Below are 20,920 nucleotides of genomic sequence, written 5' to 3'. Positions count from 1 at the left end.
AGGGAGGAGACCGATGCTGTGTCCCTTGTACATAGGGACACAGCATCGATCACCTCCCCTAGTCAGTCCCCCTCCACACACAGTAAGAATCACACCCAGGGAATACATTTAACCCCTTCCTTACCCCCTAGTGTTAACCCCTTCCCTGCCAGTCACATTTATACAGTAATCAGTGCATTTTTATAGCACTAATCGCTGTATAAATGTGAATGGTCCCAAAATAGTGTCAAAAGTGTCCGATATGTCCGCCGCAATATCGCAGGCCTGACAAAAAAATATAAAAAATCGCAGATCGCCGCCATTACTAGTAAAAAATAAAAAATAAATTCATAAATCTATCCCCTATTTTGTAGGCGCTATAACTTTTGCGCAAACCAATCAATATACGCTTATTGCGATTTTTTTAAACAAAAATATGTAAAAGAATATTTATCAGCCTAAACTGAGAAAAAAATAGTTTTTTTAACAAAAATTGGGATATTATTATAACAAAAAGTAAAAAATATTGTGTTTTTTTTCCAAAATGTTTGTCTTTTTTTGTTTAATAGCGCAAAAAATAAAAATCGCAGAGATGATCAAATACCACCAAAAGAAAACTCTATTTGTGGGAAAAAATTATAAAAATATAATTTGGGTACAGTGTTGTATGACCGCGCAATTGTCATTCAAATTGCAACAGTGCTGAAAGCTGAAAATTGGTCTGGGCAGGAAGGGGGTTTAAGTGCCCAGTAATGAAGTGGTTAAAGAAGAACTCTCATCTAAACAAAAATATGTTCTATCATTTCCAATGGAAAGGTTGTATAACCACTTCCGGACCGCCACACGACTGTATACGTTCTGACTTTAAAGAGGGATATCTCGGTTATGGCAGCAGCTGTTGCCATAACTGAGGTATCCATCTCTTCAGGCGGCGGTCCAGTTCACAATAATGGTGGTCTCTGCAGCAGATTCGCTGCAAGATCGCTGTTATCAGCGGTAGCGGTAGCGGTAGCGGCGGTGATCGGGTCCTAATCCTAGTTGGGTATGGATACGAGTGAGGAAAAGTTGGCCCCCACCCGTCTATACACCATAGCAGTTTTTTCAAATGACATTTTTCTTTATTGCATTTTAGTCTAAATATGAGATCTGAGGTATTTAAGACCCCAGATCTCATATTTAAGAGGACCTGTCATGCTTTTTTCTATTATAAAAGATGTTTACATTCCTTGTAATAGAAATAAAAGTGACACATTTTTTTTAAAAACAGTGCAAAAATAAATAAAATCAAGTAAAAAAAAAAAAAAAAATTGTTAAAGCGCCCTGTCCCTACGAGCTTGCGCGCAGAAGCGAACGCATACATGAGCAGCGCCAGCATATGAAAACGATGTTCAAACCACACATGTGAGGAATCGCCGCGATCGTTAGAGCAAGAGAAATAATTCTAGCCCTGTAAATCAAAACATGCAACCTGTAGAATTTTTTGGGGGGGAAATTTTTGAGGGTAAAAGTTTGACGCCATTCAACAAGCGGGCACAATTTTGAAGTGTGACATGTTGCGTATCAATTTACTCGGCGTAACATTATCTTTCACAATATAAAAAAAATTGGGCTAACTTTACTGTTGTCTTATTTTTTAATTAAAAAAGTAATTTTTTTTCCAAAAAAGTGCGCTTGTAAGACCGCTGTGCAAATACGGTGTGACAAAAAGTATTGCAATGACCGCCATTTTATTCTCTAGGGTGTTAGAAAAATATATATATAATGTTTGGGGGTTCTACTGTAAGTAATTTTCCTGCAAAATAAATAGTTTTTAACTTGTAAACAGAGTCTGGAAAATGGGTTCGGTCCTTAAGTGGTTAAATATCAAAATAATTAGCAATTTTGTGTACATTTCTGAAATGAAGAGGGCTGCTAATGTGGAAATAAACTGAAGCAATCATCCAGAAATGCTTTTTGTCTGACTGTACCTACTGTGTCTGTCCTGACCCCACTGGCCAAGGAGGGGCCACACAAAGTAATTTAGTCAATTCCTCCACATGTATGTGTGTGACTGCTTTAGGCTTTGGATTCCTATACACAGAAATATTGTTATAAAAGGATTTCCTTTTTTCAGATTTTTCAGCAGAGTAATGGCATTTTATATCAGTCGCTTAGCTGTGTTCTTAACTTCGGTCACAGAGTAAGCTCATAACTGTTATACTGACTGCCTGCATGCAAATGCATTTCAAAGCAGCAATAGCTGGCCCACAATGCAGCATTTGTATGCTCTCAATGGAGGACATCAATTCATATCTGCATGTGGGAAATCATTTCTCACAACCAGATCAATCTGTAAAAGATATGACTGTAATGGTTCTTAGGGGGATTATCGGAACCATTCAGAAAAAGAAAAACTTTTGAACTAAGAAGCATAATGCTGTGTGATGCGTGAGATAATAGACTTAATAACTCTAAAAAATGAATTCACGCTAAAGAAATAAATATACAAAAATGTGCAAACTGCAGAAAAGTGACAAAGTGCTATACAATGAATTCCAATGGACTCATATATCGTGTAAATGTGCACACAACTACTATTCCACAAATACATAAATAACAGCATCAATATATGAAAGCCAGCTTGTTTAAATCATTAATGCCATTTTAACACCCCTACTAACACCATACAAACGCTATAGGAGAATTGGTTAAAGGGTTAAAATAACAAACATGTTATACTTACAATACCTATACTGTGCAGCTCGTTTTGCACAGAGTGGCCCCGATCCACGTCTTCTGGGGTCCCTCGGCGGCAGTCTCTGATCCTCCCCGCATGAACTCCACACATTCATGCGAGCGAGCTTGCATGGTGTGGAGTCCTTGCGGGCGTGCTCCCGTGATACAGCGAGCGGCTATAGCTGCTCACTGTATCACTCAGCCCCGCCCCCGGCGCACCGCGTCACTGGATGTGATTGACAGCAGCGCCAGCCAATGGCTGCGCTGCTTTCAATCCATCCGCTCTAGCCAATCAATGCCCAGGCTGAGCAGCGAAGAGGATGTCGGGGCCAAGCGTGGGACTTTGGAGGGGCCAGGTAAGTATAACGGGGGGCCGGTATTGTCTGAAGTTTTATTACCTTAATGCATAGGATGCATTAAGGTGAAAAAACTTTAACCTTTACAACCCCTTTAAGCCATAGAAATTTAGTAAAGTTTAAATAAGCCCCAAGAAATGCACACACTTTGGGAGCACATGTGTAAGAAGCCATACAAAAGGGTAGACAACAGAAGATAAGCGAAAATAAATCACATTGTGTAACAATCTCACCATGTATGAAACTCAAGCGATCATAGTAAAGGAAGTCAGGAGACAAGTGTCGCTCTCGCAGTAGATTTCGCTGATTTGCTGTGGTATAGCAGAGGAAAACCACCCGCATGTTCAGTTAGGTGGAGCTTTTTTATGTCGTTCACTGAATTGAAGATGTGCAAACCTGAAAAAGAAGTGATTGTCCAAAACTTTGATCTAGTCACTGCTGCACAATTATACCCTCCCATGTATAAATAGCTGAACACGAAAAAAATATTATTTCTGAAAGATGAATTAGCAGATACCTGCCAATGTACAAGCAAAATCTTATTTAAGCAAAGAGTTAAGTAGCCCCTTGCTCACTCCTCTTTCTCCCCGGCTGCCACTTAAACGGCTACTAATAACAACCCCCTGAGGACATCAATAGAGTCACTGTGTTGAATAATCACAGACTATCAGGCAAGGAGCCTTGCAGCAGCAGGTCCATTGCCTGTGACATCACACTTGGAGCTTGCATCTAGCTTTGAGTTGCTTTCATTAGCCCAGTCTGTTGGTCCGTCTGTGTTCTCCCTTAGATCTGCTATCTATGCTTTTCTGCACTGGAGCATCCTGCCTTGAGGAAAGGCTTTTCTATACAATTCGTTGGGAGGGATTCGTTGGGAGGAAAATAAAAAGGAATAGCAAGCAAAGACTAGGAGAGCTGCAGCATGAAATCTATCCCTGCTTGCTACTTGCTTTCTCTTTTGCTGCCTGCGATGGTTTTCAGCACTAGGTGAGTACAGAAAGCTTGTTCTGCATTGAGAATTATGTGTGGGATACTGTGCTGCTTTCCCTGTGCAATGCTGGTGGCTCAATTTCACAGCATAGACAGCTTATGTGCATATAATCCGACTGCTCTGGTTGACTCTCTCTGCCTTGATTTCCAGGAGCAGTAGACCACTCTAGGCACACATCTGATTCTGCAGGTCTGCGCTGATGGAGAATAGGAGCTTTTGTGTTAAATTAAACTTGACAGACACTTTATGTGTATTTAAAAAAAAACATTTTTAAAATATATTTTTTAAGGGTCAAGCATATGTCTGGTTGTGCCCATCTGGAACATTATTGAATTATTTCATAGGTTGGAGATTAAGATGACTTTGAACAAAGTTGCATTTCCAATCTAACTTTGAGTTTGCTCCTAGTTATCACCATGGGGTGGTCTTGGACATTGGCGGTATTGTGTGGTCTATATCAATGCTCCAAATCCAATTTACCCAATCTGTAGAAGAAAGTACAAAGTGCAATAACCTACAGAAACCAATAATTTTATCTTTCCCAGATCTGATTTCTTTAAACTGATGTTTTAATGTTTGCTTTGTGTGATTGGATTGTCTATATGATTTTTTTTTCTCTTTCTGAACTGTGGTGCTGAATAAAGCAACTCTTCTGTGTTAAGGAATGAGGTCTTTGCTGCTGTGGTTGGCAAATCCCTTAGTTGTCATATCTAATTACTAAATCATTTTGCTTATTGTTTGTCATCCTACTATGCTAATATGGTTCTGTGATCCCACCTGGTTCCTAGACTGCTACTATCATGCTTTGAACTGGATTTCCGTCTCCTTAGCTCAAAGCAAATTATGTGAAAGATGTATTATTAAGCTGTTCTCCTCTGTTCTGGTACCGATGGGGTTAAATCATTTCACTCATGTCTGTTGAAACAGCTGATGTGTTCGGCTTCTGCATCTAAATGTCTCTTCATTAAAACAATATTAGCGGTGACATTGATATTCCGTACTATTCCTGGAATATTGCTGCATTGTACGGGGTCTGTGTTATCCCTATGAATGATGAAAAGTTGGTCCTGTAGACAGTACAATATCTGTCATTGTGTTGTGTGGCTGCACCATGCAGTACTCTGTGTGCCCTCCTTGTGCCCTTCCCTCTGATCAGATCCAGAAGAAAAGATTGTTTGGTTTTCAGATTATTAACCCTCTGTAGCTACAATGGCTCTATAACCATTCATGTATTGTCTTATTAAACCGTGGTTCCGTTGTGGGAGCTTAAAGGGTAACACCTCCCCTCCTTCTCCAATAAATGTCACGAGACAAGCCAGGGCAAGGAATTATTACATTTTGTAGACAATATTTACTACCTGTGTTGTTCTGTTGTGCCCAACAGGCTTTTGAAATCTCTGTTGTACCCAATGGGTAACATATACATTTGTTTATTGCCATGAAGGACTGCCTTTAGTTGTCTAGAGTCCGAAATGAATTATTTGCATTAACATGACATTTAGTTATTATGTTTTATGGCAACAAGTATTTAATGAACAGTTTCCATTGTGGAACAGTTTTAACGTGCCTTATTGATCATCAAACGCTTCAAAATCGCACATAGGGCGTTTAGGGAGCACTATTCATGTGACAGTACGACTGTAAAAATTTAAAATATATAAATAACATCCTGTTTTCTAAACTGATAATTAACTGATTTACCTTGTTGGAAAACGCGGGTAGTAAATGGACTGGCAAACTCCACTTTGTCTTTGGATGATCTAGGTCTGTATTTTCAAAGGCGGGCGTACGTTTGTACAAAGTGACAGCAGGTCAACAAAGGACTGAACTCTATTAACTTACATTGCTGTAATAACCGTGTAGAGTAAAAGCGGCATAGACTGTAGTCTTTAGTTGCCCTCGTTGGCTTTTTTAATGACACGTGACATGACTTATATTATTAGGAGCCATCCGAACAGTGCAAATTCCCTTCTACACATCTACAGTAACGATCATGTCGATTAAATCTTCCAATTTGTTAGAAGTTTTTCTGAGTTCTGTGTATATAAATGCATTTCTTTGGAAGCTCAGTCTTTTTGAAGCTGCATAACAATGAATAGTTACATTTACTGATGTTTATAGCTGCCATAGCAACTTCAATGCATGTAAAATAAGATTGTCCATTTTACAAAGTCCATATTGCTTATTAATCATCAGGAGTTTTCCATTTCAAATTAAAACCCGACTTCAACTTTGTGCTAATCTGATACTCAAAAAAACAAGACAATAAAATGGCAACTATGTGATTTTTATTAATTCCAATAAACAGGCTCTATCGTAATAAAAAAAGCAAAAATAGCCTCCCTTCAAAGATGCTTACCCTTTTGCCTTTGCCCAAAAAGAATGAAAGGCAGGGAAAGCTCAATAGCGCCCCCTGCCTATGGGACCAGGAAACGACACAAAGAGGCAGTTAAATGTCAGAATTAATGTTATTGGTTACTTACCTGTTAATCTTTATTAACATTTTCCGAAAATGTATACGGTGGTCATATGACTGAAAGAACCTATAGGAAGAAAAAAAATTATAACAGTCGTCAGAACAACGACAGCAGTTGAAGAAGATGCATCCGGGTTCCTGACCAAGATTTGTTTGGCAAAGGTGTAGGATTACAAATCAACTTAATTGGTTGTTTGCTTTCAGTCTAGTTTAAGATTTTCTTGGAAAGAAGATTTTAAATACTCACCACTCCAATTGCTTATGCAACCAAACAATGTAATGATTCACAGAAACTGCCACCAACCAAAATCTGCTTCAGATACCCAAAGCCAAATTCAAGTCCAAAGGAGAAAGAAGATTTGCGCTCCAAGGTCCCAGACTCTGGAATGCTTTACCAACCAGCATTCGGTTGGAGGAAAACCACCTGACCTTCAGAAGAAAGATCAAAACTCATCTCTTTTGATATCAAGAGAGACAGGAACAACGAGCGCCCAGAGGCGATTTAGTTCGCATGTGCTGCGCTATATAAGTTTTTCATTCATTCATTCATTCAAAGACTCTTTCGAATCCATCACTTCTGGGAGTGTCAAATTCGTAGTCCCCAGCTATGCTCAGTGGTTCCTTCCTTAGACCCCTACATTACTACGGAACACAGTAGTGATATACTGAGTCAGCAGATGAAACCAAAGAAGTGTCAGATTCTGAAGAGCCTTTGGATAGTGGTCTCTATTTACAATGGCTCTCAGAGTCACGGCTGAGGGAGAGGTGAATAGTTACTATCTTCTTTCCAAATGAACATTTGATAATTATATTTTAGTGACAATGTTGCTTTAAAGGACATCTTCATCTTAGTTTGAAATCTGAATGTTGGTCATCACTAGAAAGTTGAATTAACTGTTGACATATTGTATCCCTGAAACTGCTGTGATGAGGTTATCACGTGGCACACTTTTGTCCTCACCCAGTTCCATAAGACCATAAGGTAACTGTCATTCTAAGATTCCTTTAGAAATATAAAAACATGCATCTGAATAAATTTTCTAGAAAACAGTTTAGAATTGAAAGCTATTATGTGCTAACTATATGGAAAGAGAAAAAGAAGCAGAGGCTCCTTCTAAGTGTAAAAGTGTATAGCATTTAATACAACAACCCATAAAACAACTCACATTTTGAGTACTGGTACTTGAAATCAGGCACATCAGAAGTACACTGCAGTGTTGAGTAGAGAATTTGATAAAACTCCCTAAATAAGAAAGAGGCTTCTGTTTTATTGAGAATTCCACTGGATAGAGCGTCTTTTACCAAAAGGTCAGCCTCAATTTTATAACCTGATAGGAGGTCTTTTTAGTCTAGCATAGGTGGTGGAGTCTGCTAGCAACCTATTTGCTTCGGCAATGCAGTCTATTTTATTCTGGATAACTAAACCTCACCCCTTATCTACGGCTTTGATGATGAGATTGGTATTATTCATCAAGTTCCACAGCCATATTTTCTTCTCTGGAGAGGAAGCCTAGATTTTTTTTGTGTAATGGTGGGTTGTTGACAGGGCTTTAGAAAATCTTGAGTTAACTATTCTGTAAAATGTTTCTAAAAATGGGCCCTTTGCATGGTGTGAAGAGAAGATAAAGAGAAAAGAAAGGAGGGTGCACTGACCTAGTGCATTACCACTTAAAATTTGTATTAAATACAGAATAAAAGCAATAGTACTACTCACAAGGAAAATTGAGTAAGCGCTTTTCAGACAGCTGGACTGGACTTTGCGGCACCTGCCAGTGGAACCTCAGACATCTGGATGGCTGACGCGTTTCTGAGGCGTACCCCCTTCCTCAAAGCCTAAGTTGTCCGTGGTCAAGAGAAGAGAAGATAGACTTAGGTTTTAGTGTAGAGTGAACTATGGGCGAGGGGGATGAGTGGCTAGATGCTGTGTAAAAAGCATCACTCAAACTCTTTTGGTATAGTTGTTCTAGAGTATTGAGAGTGTACGCATCAAAATAAAATTCTGTGGGAATGGAAGTGAGTGCATCAGGTATTTCTACTGTAAGAGTAGAGGTGGATCAATTTGTTTGATTCTTTAATATGAAAAAAACTCTTAATAGTAAGAGTAAGGTTCCTGATATATATGTTAAGGTATTTGAATAGAGTTTAAGGGTTAGGTTTATTAGATGGGGCAAAGTTTAGACTTTGGCTTAATTGGGAGGTTTCTGCTGCTGATAGGGTGTATGAGGACAAATCAAAGAGTTTCACAGTCTGGGAAACTTAATTTTTGTGTTTTTTGTTTCTTCCTCTTCCCCCTCTGCAACCTCCTTTGTGTACTTTCTTTTTTGGGTGATGGTCAGAGGGGGGCTTTGTTCTAAAATGGGGGTGAAGGATCCCTTTAACTGTAATGTCCGATAACTCTAAGGGGATGGCGTGGGAGATGATATTGTATCTCCTGCTGGGGTCAGACTGTCATGATCCGCCTATGTTTTGCCCAAAAGCAGCAAGCGGACTGGAAACCACAATAGGGGAACAAAGCCACTGCTGAGAGATAGTAATCTAATATCTGATACATAGAAATTGCAATTGGGCTGTTTACTAGGGTGTGACATGATAGGGGTTCACACATAACCAGCGATTGGCTCCAACAGGAGATACATCTGAACCTATTCCACTGACCGGCACACCAGCATGCATAAAGACTCACCCCTGAAGTATACTTCTGATGTGCCTGATTTCAAGTACTCAAAATTTGAGTGGTTTTATGCTTTGTTGTATTAAATGCATATAGTTTTACACTTAGAAGGCACCTCTGCTTCTGTTTCTCTTCACATGTTCCTGGAGTGTGCTTCTGCTTCCCTGACGAGGCTTGCTCTGAGTATTGAACTGTCCACCTCTACCTCATATTCCAACCATCCGATGGATCGTTTTTAACGACTATGGTTCCCCCTCTTTTTTTACCCCCCCCCCCGACCTTATACATGTACAGCCTGCTCATAGGCTGATGGTTGCCTGCTACAGTGGTAACTCTTTGCACCAATACCATGCCCCTTTGGCTATCTATATGGACCTTGTTTCTTTCTGATTTGCTGACCTCATACTTTTCCTGGGTCAGTGAAAAAGAAGGTATTGAAGCCAGACAATTAGCATGACAGCCAGGCTGCTGCATTTTTTACAAAGAAATCTATAGGAATAGCCTATGTATGTCTTTATTTCTCTTGTGACAGGTTTCCTTGAAATGTCAGTTTATGTAGAACTAGCCTTTACAAATCTTACATTATAGCATCTATCTTTCATCACCAGCCGTTGTATATGTCAAGTTATATGCCCCAGGATGTAGATTGAAAAAAAAGTTATATTAAACATACTGGTTGTTTCCATGGTGACTATAATAGCTTACAGGGCTTTTTGGACTTGTGTGTACATACAGAATCTACATAATAAAATACTAATTGACTAAAGTTAATAGCTAATAAGCGTACTTCCATTAAAGTCATTCTTGCCACATTCCTTATTAATGGCTGTTTATTTACACACGAAAGAGTAGCAGAATAAGGTGTAATACGGTATTACAAAAGCAAACAAACATTTCAATCTTGTTTCCTGGCCACATCTGTGTGTGAACATAGAATAACTCTACGAATAATCTGAAAACACTTCACAAGATTGAGTTTAGTAGGGTATGCCATACTTCAAAGTATTACATACGTTGGCAGTATTTCTTGTGGACAGTGTCTTCAATCTATTTTTCTTTTTGATCTAAGCAGTAGGGAATTTATTCAGAGTGCAACTAAAATATAGCAATTTAAGTTCTTCATGCACATACTGTTTGCACATAAAAGAGAACTCAAGGTAGAGACCTAATGTGGATAGTTGAAGAGGAGGCTCATGATACAAATTAATTATGGTCTTGTGTTAAGATGTTTCTGACTTTGACATTGCACGTAAGCTTAAGCTTTGAACAGTGTGTTAAATACATTACCTTATTCTGTTGTAAGGTGTACTTGGCGTAGTAGAGGATCATACCAAGGGCAGCCTTGGGGCCCAACATTACAGGCTGGCCAAGGGGATGCAAAAAAGAAAAACCTTTTTTCAAGTTAGCACTATTTAGAGCAGGGTTCCCCAAAAATGTTCAAGATTGGTGTCAAGTGGTCCATGAGACTATCCAATGGTCCATAAAATGCTGCGGGTAAAAAGGGGTCTGTAGATATCTGGGGGTCAATAGGTGGTAAATAAATAATGGAAGTTTAGTTGGGTCAATTCATTTTCTGAGGTCTCTGTCATGTTACACATTCATTGTTGTTTTTCTTCTAAATAATTTTGTTCCTTCCTCACTACGTAGTTAGGAGATGCTCTGTATAGCTAGCCCCACCCTCCTTTCTTTGTGTTTATTTTCTGGGCACATGTAATTGCTTAATCTAGACATACTATTATTTTTTTTGACCTATCTAAAGTTCTTCTGTGAAGATCTGCACAAGTTTTTAGTTAAAGTTTTCTGTGATATGCAAGATGTCATTTGAATCATATCACTGCCTACCTACGCTGCTGAGATTGTAAGCTGTAGCTGTTTCACCACAACTGGATAAGTTATAGAGATCACACTTGCAATTCTTAGGTTTGGGATACAGAATAGTCACTGTACAACACCACGCCATTCCCTAGTCCTAAAGGTGAAGTGACTACTGGAGAGACAGTGTAACCCAGGATTGGATGGTCAGTTGCCAGCCTGAAGGGTCTTAGGTAGTCTCTATCAGCTGTGTATTATCACTGTCCTTATTAATCAGCATACTTTGTAGTGTTTATCTTTGACTACCCTCGTTCCTGATTCCTGGAAGTATTCTCAAATGTGTTCTCTTAGGCCTTGTACACACGGTCGGACCGAACCGATGAGAATGAACCGAAGTTCAGTTTCATCGGACCAAACCGACCGTGTGTATAGGCCATCGGTCTGTTTTCCTTCGGAAAACCGAACCGATGGACCGCTGCCCCATCGGACCAAACCGATGGTTAGTACAGAAAAGCATCGGTTCAAAACCCGCGCATGCTCAGAATCAAGTCGACGCATGCTTGGAAGCATTGAACTTTGTTTTATTCAGCACGTCATGTGTTTGACGTCACCGTGTTCTGACCCGATCGGATTTTGGACTGACGGTGTGTACACATATCAGGCCGTACGGCCACTTCAGAGGTGAACCGATGAAAACGGTCCAACGGACCAGTCACATCGGTTTGGTCCGACCGTGTGTACAAGGCCTTACAGTATTAAACATATTACTCTACCTTGGTACACACCACATACTTTGTTACAGAGCCATTAAATATAGTAACTTAAAACTCTCTTGGAGAGCAAGTGACTACACCAACCTCAAACTCTGTTTGAAAACCAGTGAGTACACTCCTAACTATAAGAGTGGTGCCAAAAAACTGATTGTTGTGTATTTATAAAAAAATAAAAATAACAGTGTAACAACCATAACGGCAGCTTCTGATACCTAGAGGAAGTGCCTGCAGCATTCAATAATATATTTATATTATTACTATTATTTAGAGTAGTAGTTTATAACACATACCCCCAAAGGGGCCACTGGAAATACATAGGTTCTCCCTAAGTAGTACAGAGGCATAAGGTCACACAAGCACAGTCCCACACACACACACTGACAATTCAGGCTCAGGAGTTGATTAACTAAAAATTGAGGTGGTCAATCAGCTGAATAGATTAGGACCCCGGTTTTACAGTAAGTATGTTTTGGCTTTATAAGTCTCAGGTTTCCTTTAGGATAATCAAATGGCCATGTACAGTACAAACATGTTCCCTGTACCTGGAAATATCATTTAATATTATCAGATACCATTTACAAATACCTGTATACACTTCTTTTTTAATGAAATCTTATTACATTTATGGAAGGGCCCATGGACTGTAAGCAGCTCAGAATCAAATGTACAATTATTTCACATCTGGCTTGACAGTCTTTGAACCCAACAAACTGCATAAAATAAATGAAAGGATTTGAATAAATTGAGAACACATATCGAACATGCTTGGATGTGCATTGAAGCCAAACATAAAATGCTATTTTAAAGAGATGCTTGTGTGCATATGTGTACATTTATTTTACAGACAATCATTTTAAAGGAACATTTCACAGCCCTCTAACCTTACTAAACACCCAGAGTAAGAGCAGGCAGGAAGCTTTATCACATATCAATTCCTTTTGTGATCCCAGAGAGTCCCAAAAACCTGGGTATAAAGAGACTTTGATTCTTGCCATTCTGCTGTTCAGTAAAAGCATGATCAATGGCAGTTGAGGTACTGTCACTAAAATGTGAGCACAATATGAATCAGTGCCATTAAAAGTCAGGTAAAGGGCAAAGGACTACTATCCAGTATTGGTCTCCTAGACACTGGTATTTTCCCCATTACTGACTTACCATGCCTTGTTCTGCATTGTGTCTCTCTAGGGCAGAGGCCTCCAAGCTGCGGCCCGAGGGCCAGATGTGGCCATTTGCCAGCCTTTATCTGGCCCCTGGGGCACTATTCCTCCCACTGACACCATCAATGGGGCACTATATCTTCCACGAATACCAATGATGGGATACCATTCATCATACCAATAGGGGCACTACTCCTCCTCCTAGTGACCACCAACCCTGAGGCCATATTTATCTTCACTGATGCTGGGCCGTGACATTTTCTGCCTCTGCTGGCCACATTTCGGCCCCCCCAAAGTCCTAAAGGACAATAAACTGGTCCTTTTGGTTGAAAAGTTTGGAGACCCCTGCTCTAGGGAGGTGGTCATGTTGGTAGAAGCAGGGCTTTGCTTCCCTATATCAAAGGAGAACTGTACAGCACAGTAGTGTCATCCTCAAGTCTCAATCCAAATCTTGTGAGACTAGCATTTAGAGGCGCATTGGCTTAACCTTGCAATGCAGAGATGCAACTATGAGGCTGTAGGTACAGAAGTGTCTACGTACACTCACATACCAGGCAGTGCACTGCTGTTTTCTTAGAAGGAATTCAAAACGAAAGTCAGGGACCTGCTTTAGGCAATTTTAAACCCAAAAACAAAGAGATAAAAAATTAAATTCCAGTTTTCCAATTCTTATGCCGCGTACACACGATCCTTTTTCAGCCTCTAGAGAAAATTATGTTTTTTCCAACTTCATCATTAAAACGACGTTGCCCACACACGATCGTTAATAAAAAATGCTCTAGCAAAGCGCGGTGACGTACAACACGTACGACGGCACTATAAAGGAGAAGTTCCATTCGGTTGACGCCACCCTTTGGGCTGCTTTAGCTGATTATGTGTTAGTAAAAGACGATTTGCGCTTTTCTGTCTGTTAAAGCGTGATGAATGTGCTTACTCCATTACGAATGGTAGTTTTACCAGAACGAGGGCTCCCGTCTCATAACTTGCTTCTGAGCATGCAAGGGTTATGAATCCAAAGCGGGGACATGACCTCAAACTAACTGGTGGAAAGTTCAAAACTAATCTTAGAAAGTATTATTTTACTGAAAGGGTAGTTGATGCTTGGATTAAAATACCAGCAGAGGTAGTGAGACAGTCAACAGTAAATGGCTTCAAACATGCTTGGGACAAACAGATCTAAACTATAATTAGACAAAAAAAATTACAAAAAAACTGACAAAAAATGAAAAAATTCGATGGACTACTCTGTCTTTTTCTGCCGTCACTTTTCAATGTTTTAAAGCTTTAACGAACTCTGCAATTAGCATTATTTTTGCCATAAAGATGGCCTAGGCTATAAGTAGACCCTGAAACTGAGCTGAAGCACGGTGGCCAAGACCATACAGCGGTTAAACAGGACAGGTCCCACTCAGAAGAGGCTCGTCATAGTCGTCCAAAGAGGTTGAGAGCAGGTGCTCAGCATCATATCCAGAGGTTGTCTTTGGGAAATAGACATATGAGTGCTGCCAGCATTGCTGCAGAGGTCGAAGGGGTGAGGGGTCAGCCTGTCAATGCTCAGACCATACGTCACACACTGCATCAAATTGATCTGCATGACTGTCGTCCCAGAAGGACGCCTCTTCTAAAGATGAGGCACAAGAAAGCCTGCAAACAGTTTGCTGAAGACAAGCAGACTAAAGACATGGATTACTGGAACCATGTCCTGTGGTCTGATGAGACCAAGATAAACTTACAGTAAAACCTTGGTTTGAGAGCAACTTGATTTGAGAGCATTTTGCAAGGCAAGCAAAATGTTTTAATACATTTTGCCTTGATATAAGTGATGTCTTGATATAAGAGTAGCGTCATGTCACAACTGAGTATAAAAAAGAAGAGAGGTGCCTCTAAGGCCCCATACTCACGACCAAACATGTTTGCTGAAACTGGCCCGCGGACCAGTTTCAGCAGACATGTTTGGTCGTGTGTAGTTACGAGCGTACAGAATTTCACCGTACATTTGCCCGCCAGGCCGTTTTTCAGCAGACATTTATTTCCAAACTTGTTTTAAAACCGTCCGCTCAAATCCTGTCCGAACGGACATGTTTGGTGGTGAGTACACAAAACCAACGTACAAAAACCCCGCGCATGCTCAGACTAAATGAGGCCACGGGAGCGCTCGTTCAGGTAAAACTCACGTTTGTTTGGGATATGGCACATTCGTCAATAGAAAGATTAATTCTAGCAATAGAACACTGAAGCAAACCACACAATAAACAACGCTTGATGCCGTCGTTTTATTCATTCTTCTCTTGCTATAACTAATCAGTTATTTAGCTCATGTTATTTCAACTGAGTTGTTCCATACTGAAAAGTGACATTTGTTAGCTGTGATGTAGTAAGATTTTTGCAAACTTTTATTGGCCCGACGTATCATATTTTTAGTGGTCCTCCACATTTCAAATTTTTTGCTTTTAATGTTTAATGGTTATCTTTCCCACTTTATTTAGGTGTTTATAGTTATGTCACCATTTAGAATATTTTAATAGGAAATAGTTTTGATTTTGCTTTTGTTTGTATATTTAACTGGATTATTTTGAAGGTTGTTTAAATTGTCTACCATGTTGGCACACCAAATGCCCCCCCCCCCCCCCCATGAGTTAGTGAATATTTTAGATTAAACATTTTATTTGTTTGTAATGTTTGATGCCTAAAATAATACCCACAGTATTACAAACAATAGGCACGTTTTTCAAATCAACAAAAAGGCTTTTATTTGAGCAAATTATAAAAAGGATCAAAAACAGAATGGCAGCACTTGAACAGCTAGCAAAATACATGCAAACTTGCATTTCAAACATGGTGAAGGATAAACTAGCCAACCTCAGGAAGCACACAAAATAAAATCTCAAGCAGCAGCACATAACCAAAGGAACCCAAGCTGTGGTAGTCCAAACAAGATGCCATTTGTGGGGGATCAAATGGAAGGCAGGGCATCAACGTCTCCTCTTCCTTGCAACCTTCCTTCCAGGCTGCCTTACAGCGGGTCTTCCCTGGGCCCTTGCAGGTGGGGATGATGTGGCAGCAGGAGTATGATGTTCAGCAAGCCGGGCCGGGTCACATAGCCCAGTGTCTGGGGTCAGCATCTCCCTCTGCATCCACCAAAGGGCCTGGTTGATGATGCCCTTGGCCAATTGCCTCTGCTCCTCCGTGCCTTTATTGAGATCATGTGCCACGGAGGCACTGTAGGCCTCAGTGGGGTTGAGGGGGGCCCTCATGATGGCACTCGCCTCCTGAATCATTTTGAGGCTGGCTTCCTCCACTGCCCCCAATTTCTTCTTACGGCCTGGTGGCCTAATATAAAGGGGAGGAGCCTGGCTGGTGGTGCTTGTCCTGGGGAGCTGCTCAACGCCACTGGGCCCGGCCTCCTCCTGGCTGCCACTGACCCCTTCGGCCTGGCTGTCAGTGAGGAGAGGATCTGCCACCTCCTGGCTGGTCTCTTCTTCCTGTGTAAAAAAAAGGGACATGTTGTAATATATTTAGGAATATACTCACTCACATTTTCATGCTTGAATCTTATTTTTTGCCTTGAATTTAAACTTGAAAACAGACTCACCCTCTGACCCCTGCAGTTGTCATCCCTGACACCTATTTGTTTGCCCACGATTTTAGATTTTTACTTCCCAGCTTGTATTTTATTAACCAATATCAAGTCAAGAATCAAACAATAATTAAGATTATTACATAAATAGTTATGAAACTACTATACCTCATCATCGTAGAGGCGCAGATCTGCCTCTCTGTCAGCCAGGCCCTCTTCATCTGACTCTGCAGGGCTGTGGTGATCTGGGGAAGTCCCGCTGGGAGGTAGCGTGGAGGAAAGGTTGGGATTCAGACTTGACATTGATGGCCTGCCTTCCAGTTGATCCCGCAAAAATGACATCTGGTTGTAATACCACAGCTTGGGTTCCTTTGGTGGTCTTGCTGCTGCTCCAGATCTTAGCTGCTTTTGGTGAGCTTTGTACGCTCTCCTATATGTGCCCCTGAGGTTGGCAAGTTTATCCTTCACCATGTTGGCACTGCATTCTGGCACCCATGTCCTCATGTATGCTGCTAGCTGTTCAAGTGCTGCCGCTCGTACGTCCTTATTGTGGTAGGTGGGCTGCTTTGAATCCCACAGGATGGGCATTTCCCTAAATTTATCCAGCAAGTGCTGGATAATCTCTTGGGTCTGCAGGAGATCCATTGGGAAATTATGATTTACTCTTTTTTATTCTAGATTGAAAAAATAAAAAGAAACCAAAAACACAATTAAAAAAAGCCTCAGCATTTACATTGATAGAATATGTTGTTTAAAAAGTAGTACCTATATAGAAATACAAACACAGTGTCTCTTGTTTAGAAAATGCTGGCCAGCTCTGCCCCATTGGTTGGTTTTAGCTAACATTTTTTTTATACATGCCGCCCCTTTGGTTACATTGCAGGAAATAATAGAAATCTACAACCATACACAATTATTACAAATGACAGCATTCATCAAGGCACTATTGCATGTGTAGATATCCTGCCCCTCAGCATTGATTACATGAAAGAAACTTCCTAATGACCTCTGTCCAACCAACACAGAACAATACTTGGCCTGATCTGAATACACCCTACATAATTGATAATGAGTCACAGCATTTTTGACCTCTCTATTTTGTGATGTCTACAAAAGCATTTGGGTACGAAAATCACATTCTGGTATCCAAGAGACATAATAGCTTAATAAAACTGTGCAACCAACAGACCAAACCCCCATCCCATGGCTCTACATTTTAGAGCCCGCTGCTGATCCCATGTTAAAATTTCTTACCTGCCTCTCTCAAAATCCTCGTTTGTTACGCTCGCTGAATTAACACGTAACCTACGTAATCACGTCAAGCGCCTTTTATCCACTCCGCGTATGTATGAAACGCCGCCCTCGTCACCTTTGCCATGCCCCTAATCAATTGAAAAAGTAAATATGGCGTTAACTGTGTAGGTTCTGGAATCGCGCGAATATTCTCTGCGTAACCTACGTCAATACGTTGTTGGCATTCGCGACACTCCGCATATGCAAGAATCCCCGCCCTCATCTCCGCCCCTGACGGGACATTTCCTCGTTTCCACGCCCCTAATCTCTGTGGGAAGGAAAGATGGCGATGTCACACGAGCGGGCACGGAGCTCTCATGGCGCAAGTGAAGGGACAGAGGCAGGACCGTCCCGATCCAGGCCTAAAAGATATAAAGCCACTAATATGGCGTTCGAAGAAATGGTGGAGTTGGTTTACATCATGAGGAGGAAGGATTATGATGGTGAATGTGGGCCCTACAAAACACCGAACCGTAGAAAGTCACACATAATGGACAAGGTGGCAAGGAGAATGAGGAGAATGTTTGGTGTCACCAGGTCAAAGGAGCAACTACGGAAGCGTTGGTCCGATTTAAAATTGAGGGAGCCACATCACATGAAGAAGATACTCAAAATTCTGCGTAAAAGTAAGTCCATATTATTTAAGGGGGGGGGGAATGTCTGCAATAATGTGTTGACATGTATTTTTTCACATCTGCCTCCTTGGCCTGCTTGTACTTTTGAACACGTGTAGATACTGTATTGTGTTTATGTCAAATAACAACCCTTACCAAATTTTGGGAAATAGTAAACACGCGTAATATGACATTTTTTTGCAAAAATGTGACGTTACTCCAGGAACAACACACCTGGACATGGCTGACTGGCCCCAAACTTGGTTTTCCAACATTGTTGAATAGCAAAATCACAGAAATTAAATTGAGTGAATGTGACAGGCAAACAAGATTCATTCTCCAAAATGCAAATAAAGATGATGTTTTAACATCTTGAAATGCAAAGCACCTGTGTCTCAAAAATCAAAGTATATTTATTTGGAGGGTCGACGAGAATTAATGTTTTGGGGGGACATCCATGTGTGTCACTTCTTTGCAAAAAAGGGGCAGGATCAGAGCTTGGCCTAGAACTACGCCAAAAATGGAGGATTTCTGAAAGAATAAACAACCAAAAATCATCATAAATGTATCGTCTATGCAATGTGTGCGATTTATGATATCCAATATCTGTGTGCTGATGAGTATACCTTTTGTTTTTTATTATTTCTTATAGGGGAAAGAAGACGCCAGCAATTGGAGGAGGCAGAGAGGGCCAGACACCCGCAAAATCAAACACCTCCACATGTTGAGCAGGAGGAGGCTGGGGAAGGAAGAGAGGAGGATGTGGAAGGAGAAGAGGATGTGGAAGGAGAAGAGGATGTGGAAGGAGAAGAGGATGTGGAAGGAGAAGAGGATGTGGAAGGAGAAGAGGAAGGAAGAAAGGAGGAAGGAAGAGAGGAGGAAGAAGTAATTTTGGACTTAGAATTTATAGCAGATGAAGGGCAAGTGGCGGAAGAACAATTTGGCGAATTGAAAGAAGGTGGATTGATGGATGAAGGAGGAGTCGAAGATGATGGGGAGGTGGTGGAAGAAGGAGGAGTGATAGAAGATGATGGGGAGGTGGTGGAAGAAGGAGGAGTGATAGAAGATGAAGAAATTGGGGATGTGGAAATTATCAGGCCATCAGGTCAGTGTCACCCCTATATTAATAGGGCCAAACATATGCAGATAGGCTGGAAATTATTTACATATTTTGAATGCCAATTTGTTTCTTTTTAGGGGATGAAGATGGTGTATCACATTTTTCATGTGCAAGTGCTTCTATAATTGTACAGCAAGTAATGGAGTGCAGCACGGAAATGGACATTATGCGGGAAAGGATGCTAGTCATGGAGCAGAATGTGCGAAATGTCATTTCAGAGTGTAGCACGGAAATGGACAACATGCGACAAAGGATGCTAGTCATCGAACAAAATTACAAAAATATCATTGACATGATGGGCCGTGTCAAAGACTGAACCACAGAAGCCCATCCCCCGCCCATCCCCCGCCCACAAAACCCTTTTTAATTTTTGTACTTTATAATACGCCAAAATTTCTAATTGCACACACAGTGTGCCAATATGTGCTATCTGCCATCACAGACTATCTATTGTCTGTGCTTTGTGGGTACAAACCCCTCCTCGATCCTCAAGTAGTTGAGAGGAAGGGTTTGCTCCCACAAAACACAGACATTGATCACCCATGATGTCAGATAGCACATGTGGCCATTTGTCTGTTTAACCAATGACATTTGGCGAGTTTTCACTGAATGTGTGCATTTAGAAATTTTGGCGTGTTCCAGTGTGAAAGCACACCATCCATATGACTGACTGCTGTTCTTTTTTTAAATTTTTGTTTGGTGTTGATCTTTTTTGGTTTGTAAATGTTTCCAGTTTCAGATCACAAAACGAACAAGAAATCTCACCTAAAGAAAGAAGTTAACTAATTTTTCGAAAAATAATACAAAAATTTGTGTTGTGTTAAAATCTTGTTGAAAAAATTAGACACAAACAAATACAAAGCCAAAAAATGTTTTGTATAAAAACAATACACAAACATTTCTAAATGTAAATAAATGTCTTCGAAACAAATACCCAAAAAAAAATTATAAAATAAAAAATAACCCAAAAAATTTATACATAAATTAGTCTGGGTTATTGAAAACCAAACTAAATAAGAACTTTAATTTTGAACCAAAGTCTAAAAAAATTATGTTTAGAAGTGTGTATATATATATATATATATATATATATATATATATATATATATATATATATATATATATATATATCTATATATATCTCTAGAGATAGATATATAGGAGACAAGCCCAAAAATTCTTGCGTATAGTTTCAGTGAAATTATTCTTACATTGTGTTTCGATCAGTATTATTGCTAATCACTGTCAATAAAGACAAAAAAATAAATAATTAAAAGCCAATATTTTGTTACAAAAATTTGCAGGAAATGTTTTCTGCCTAAAAATACACATTTCTTGTTAAAAAATGACTAAAAAATAAAATAAAAAATGTGACATCAAAAGCAGAAA

At 40.1% G+C, this 20,920-nt stretch overlaps 1 protein-coding gene across 2 annotated transcripts in view; it reads left to right on the top strand.

Moving 5' to 3' along the window:
* The first annotated feature begins 3,837 nt into the window (after positions 1–3,837).
* Positions 3,838–20,920, top strand: part of LUZP2 (leucine zipper protein 2) — a 701,970-nt gene continuing 684,887 nt past the window's right edge. For both annotated transcript variants that reach the window (XM_040328360.1, XM_040328359.1), the window contains exon 1: positions 3,838–4,034. In XM_040328360.1, coding sequence (XP_040184294.1) covers positions 3,970–4,034 — 65 coding nt within the window. In that variant the 5' untranslated portion in view covers positions 3,838–3,969. The remainder of the gene's footprint in view (positions 4,035–20,920) is intronic.

Source organism: Rana temporaria, chromosome 11, assembly GCF_905171775.1.
Source record: "Rana temporaria chromosome 11, aRanTem1.1, whole genome shotgun sequence".
In the NCBI taxonomy this organism is placed as follows: domain Eukaryota; kingdom Metazoa; phylum Chordata; class Amphibia; order Anura; family Ranidae; genus Rana; species Rana temporaria.
The sequence above is the reverse complement of the archived record's forward strand: the minus strand, read 5'-3'. Positions and strand labels throughout refer to the sequence as shown.